This window comes from Pistacia vera, unplaced genomic scaffold (assembly GCF_008641045.1).
Source record: "Pistacia vera cultivar Batoury unplaced genomic scaffold, PisVer_v2 Contig971, whole genome shotgun sequence".
NCBI lineage: Eukaryota > Viridiplantae > Streptophyta > Magnoliopsida > Sapindales > Anacardiaceae > Pistacia > Pistacia vera.
In genome coordinates, this window is record NW_022196858.1 from 502,133 (window position 1) to 506,661 (window position 4,529).

Genomic DNA, 4,529 nt, shown 5'->3' on the forward strand with positions numbered 1-4,529 from the left:
TTTTTAATAATCGGTGTATCTAAACCAACTTGTGTGCACCTTAATTAATCTTTAGGGTCTATTAAACACCTTACAAACTCAATGTTTCAAGTAAGCTACAAATATGATAGGTGCCCCAACGTGGTTTGAACCCAAGAAATTAATGAAAGGGACAAACCTTATTGACCACTGGGCTAACTTCTTGGGGCTGCTCAAATATTCTTAGTTTCTTATCCCAAAGAAGAAAAGAATAAATTGTACTTGTAGGGATGTCTATCCCAAGTATTTCTCTTCCACAATCTTAGATTCCTAATAGATAAACATTATACTCCCTATTAATTGGGTCTTCCTACGATAAATTCATTTAGTTTGTCGAAAACTCATCTAGTTGTTGAGTCATGGATTTGGATATTAATAATGTAGGTACGAAGTTGGTGTATAATTCTTTAGCGAAGTAGTTGAATAAATCAAAATCAAATGAATAAATTCTCTGTAAAACTTTAAAGAAACTCCCACGTTTGTTTTATCTATGTATTGATATATATCCATTAAGATAAATACTGTTGACAATTTTTTTTTTTTTTCAAAATAAAGTTTCTCAAAGATTCTAGTTTTATTTTATTAAAAATGGACATGATAGTTTAATGATTCGCTTAAGACTGTTAGATGTATTATTCAAAAGGTCTTGAGTTCGAATCCACACGACTACTAATAAAGGATAGCCCTTGGAGGCTTACTGACTTTTAATTTCAAGGTCATAGAAAATTAGTTGAAATACGCACAAACTGATCTAGACACTCTTGGATACCAAAAAAATAATAAAAAAAGGAAATTATATATATTGTATATTGTAATATTAGTTTTATAGATAACTCAAAGTCGTTGGATTTTAATTTCTTAGTCTAATGAATACAGAGAGTTTTAACGATGAGGATTCACAGATAACGGTGGACCTATCTAATGTACCAGATCTTCCCTTGAGAAGAGTTTTGATTGACTGTTCGGTTTCACAAAATTCTTCACAATCTATATCGCTTATGCCTTAATTAACCCATCAACTTGACTCTCCAGACCCCAAAAAACCAACCCCTACTATCACTCCCACTTTTATTACTGGTCCCTCAATTTTTTCAAATCTTATGTTCCATCCCCTTCCTTCCGATACCCATACCCCTAATTTTGGGAATTTACACAGATTTGAGATGAAGATCGAGGAATTGGACGACGTGGGTTGTGATCCAAACGACGATCCTTGTTACAGAAAGCAGATTGTGAAGGTTGACGCCAAGAGAGCGTTGGTGGGAGCGGGTGCTCGGATCCTCTTTTATCCGACCCTTTTGTATAATGTGTTTCGTAACAAAATCCAGGCCGAGTTCAGATGGTGGGACGAAGTTGATCAGGTCATTTTTCCATTTCTTTTTCAAATTTTATTGATTTTAGGTTTAATTAATTATTGAAATCGTGGGTTTTACTTGTTTCTTGAATACGATTATGATTTTTCTTGGTTTCTTATTTCAGTTTGTTTTATTGGGCGCGGTTCCGTTCCCTAAGGATGTTCCCCGGTTGAAGCAACTGGGTGTCGGTGGAGTCATCACTCTCAATGAATCTTATGAAACTCTCGTTCCCTCGTCCTTGTATCATGTTAGTGATTTTATTTTGTTTTAATTTTATATGCTTATGTTGTTTCTCTTTGATGCTTTCTTAATTGCAAAGCTGAAATTTATTAAATAAGTAATGTCTTATAAGTGCAATTGTTGATGATTAGATTGTTTGATTTGGGACATTGAAATGAGTACTTGGAAGTTGTTATTTTGCTGGTTGTTTGTATGGAATTTGAAGGGCTTGAGTTTTTCCTTTCTATGATGGATTAAAAGTGAAGCAGTTTTTTTAACAGTTTGAAGATTTTTTTATTGTTTACAGGCCCATGGGATTGACCACCTAGTAATTCCCACAAGAGATTATCTCTTTGCTCCTTCGTTTGATGATATTAGGAGAGCTGTTGATTTTATTCACAGTAAGTATATAAACTTTGTTGGTCTCCAATACTTTGGTTCTTTTGTATTTAGGTTGAGTTGTAATTCCCAATTGTTGTTGTTCTCTTTTTTCTTTTGGCTTCAGGGAATTCATCTTCTGGTAGAACTACTTATGTTCACTGTAAAGCTGGGCGTGGAAGAAGCACAACCATTGTGCTTTGCTATTTGGTAAGAATTTTTTTTTTTTTTTTGGTTACTACGAGGTTATTCATCAATTTGAAATATCAGGCTTACGAATTATAGCTAAAGATTCTTCATTTTCATTTAAATTCTACTTGGCCCCTTTTAGTACTCAAGAATTGGGTTAATTATATGTCTGCAGGTAGAGTATAAGCACATGACACCAGCTTCTGCCTTGGAATACGTGCGATCTAGAAGACCTAGAGTGTTGCTGGCCCCCTCACAGTGGAAGGTAAGAAATCATTTGTCTAAATTATTTAATTGGGAAGAAAAGAACCTTTCGAAATTTTTTAATGCACTATGTTTCTTTAACCTACTATATGAAAGGTATACATGAGGTTAGACAGTTTGGGTGTATTTACTTTTTCCATGATAGCATTCTATGTAGGTTTTTGAATGCCTTCATCTCTCCTGGATTCCACACTTGTATTGTGGGGCTAAGAACTGAGAATAATTTATCTTCCTTGGTGTTAAATAACACACAATTCTTTTTGCAAATTGTAAATTGGTCTCTTCATGGTAATGCTTCTTTTGTCCTATGGAACAAGACAGTATGTTTTTCTCTGACTCGTAACTTAAGTTGGCTTACTGATTACATGATTATACCTACGGTCTCTGGCTAGAAATGCATTACTGTGTTAAAAATACATAACTGTGTTCGTTTGAACATTGATTCTAGTATTTCTTCCTGTGACAATACTTGCTATCATGTAACAACCGTAGCTTGTTGCTTGTGGATAATTATAATAAGCAGGCAGTTCAGGAATTCAGCGGGCAAAGACCCACTACTGCTACATATTCTCCCTCAGGTGATGCAGTTCTAATAACAAAAGAAGATCTTGAAGGGTATCATGGCACTTCTGATGATAATGCTGGAAAGGAGCTGGCCGTTGTATCCAGAACAATGAGGACTGGGCCCATGATGGCTAGATTGTCATGCCTCTTCGCATCCTTAAAAGTTTCTGGTGTTAGTGGACCTGTCACCAGGAGGCTACCTGAGGCACGTGCTTGCTAAATGCCCAATGCTCCACCAGATCCTATGAAGTTGTTGTTTGTACAGGAGCATTATGAAATAAAGTTCAGAGCTCTGACCATTACCCTGTATTCAGGTAATGTTGTGTTCATGAGAGAGGGAAGGAAAATGAAAAGTAAGAGAGATGGAAGAGTTTTTTTAATTGAGTGTATAATCTATTTTTGTATCCACACGTCATTCTATGGTATATATATTTATGCCGATAAAGATTTTTTACTCTCTAATTGCATCTCCTGGTCGAGTCCTCATATTTCAGTCACTGAATGTGGCATTTGTCCAGGCTAAGGCTAATACTCATTTGGGGTGGTGGGTTTTCGCAACTGTTCCTGCAATTCATGTGAATACCCTTTTCTGTCGATTGATCACTGGGTAGCATAGTTGGCAGATGCAGACGTACATCTTGGAACATTTGCCGATAAACGTATGGTAAGTATGAATTGCATGATGCTGTACTTTATCGACTGGTGGTTGGATCTGTAGTTAATACTTTACTTGACAGATTGTGTATCCCAAACAGGTCTTACTGTCGCTTCATGCAATAACCCATTAACAGATAAAAAGCTTCTTGAATGTATGTTTGTTTTCATTCTTTAGCAATCATAGTTTTTGTTGACTGGTAGTCACGGAAGGAATATATATTGATAAAAATAATTAGTAAAAATGTATGTGTCACAAAATGTTGGATGTAAGTTGAAATCAGAAAAAGAATCTAAATCTATGTTGTCTCTATAGATGATGGACCTCTGAAAAGAAAGGTGATAAGATGATAATTGAGAAAATTCAATAAAGTGGTGCCTCCACTTATGCATTAAACAGATTTCCTTTGTTCATGAGATTAAGATATTTTAACTTAATAATTCATTTTAGCACTATTTATAATTAGCTGGGTTTAATGGACTGTGGAGAGCGGTTAGTGAACAGAATGGATTGGATGGATGCATTTAACCCCTTCATTATCAGACGATAGTAGTAATAGAAAAAGGCTCAGGAGCCCAGATATATAAAATAAAAAGAAGCCCAGATTTAGAGAAAATGATTGGACTATTACTTGATATGGCTGAATTTGAAATTAATAATCCACCCAACAGTCGCCTTAATTCTAAAACTCTCAACCTTTTAATTTAATTAAACTTAATTTTCATTTTTAATAACGCAAAGGGATGGGTGAATTAGTTGCAGCTTAATGTCTACTTCTTTACTTATTGATTGGAATTTAATCAAATGCTGAATTTCTTTATTCTAATTGTATATAATACTACATTGTAATTTGTACACCTAATACAAACATCTTAAAATCAGCATTT

The 4,529-nt window shown here is 34.8% G+C and overlaps 1 protein-coding gene across 2 annotated transcripts; it reads left to right on the forward strand.

Annotated features, from left to right (window-relative positions):
- The first annotated feature begins 888 nt into the window (after positions 1-888).
- LOC116121309 (putative dual specificity protein phosphatase DSP8) lies at positions 889-3,867 on the forward strand. Of its 2 annotated transcripts, XR_004126710.1 has the most exons (7): positions 889-1,379; positions 1,498-1,620; positions 1,900-1,993; positions 2,098-2,180; positions 2,335-2,424; positions 2,947-3,301; positions 3,506-3,867. XR_004126710.1 is itself a non-coding variant. In XM_031407259.1 (6 exons), exons 1-6 carry the CDS (start codon positions 1,119-1,121, stop codon positions 3,205-3,207), a joined length of 912 nt encoding a protein of 303 aa, XP_031263119.1. In that variant the 5' UTR covers positions 890-1,118; the 3' UTR covers positions 3,208-3,449. The 2 variants fall into 2 exon arrangements, 1 of the variants encoding a protein (XP_031263119.1); XM_031407259.1 differs by lacking the exon at positions 3,506-3,867 and having other exon boundaries at positions 890-1,379; positions 2,947-3,449.
- Positions 3,868-4,529: the final 662 nt, after the last annotated feature.

What these genes read in the sequence shown, in the direction of transcription:
- LOC116121309 (XM_031407259.1), top strand. Translation starts at nt 1,119, where the DNA reads ATGTTCCATCCCCTTCCTTCCGATACCCATACCCCTAATTTTGGGAAT. An exon ending in AGCTGTTGATTTTATTCACA is followed by an intron (nt 1,994 to 2,097) that starts GTAAGTATATAA and finishes TTTTGGCTTCAG; the next exon opens with GGAATTCATCTTCTGGTAGA. An exon ending in CCATTGTGCTTTGCTATTTG is followed by an intron (nt 2,181 to 2,334) that starts GTAAGAATTTTT and finishes ATATGTCTGCAG; the next exon opens with GTAGAGTATAAGCACATGAC.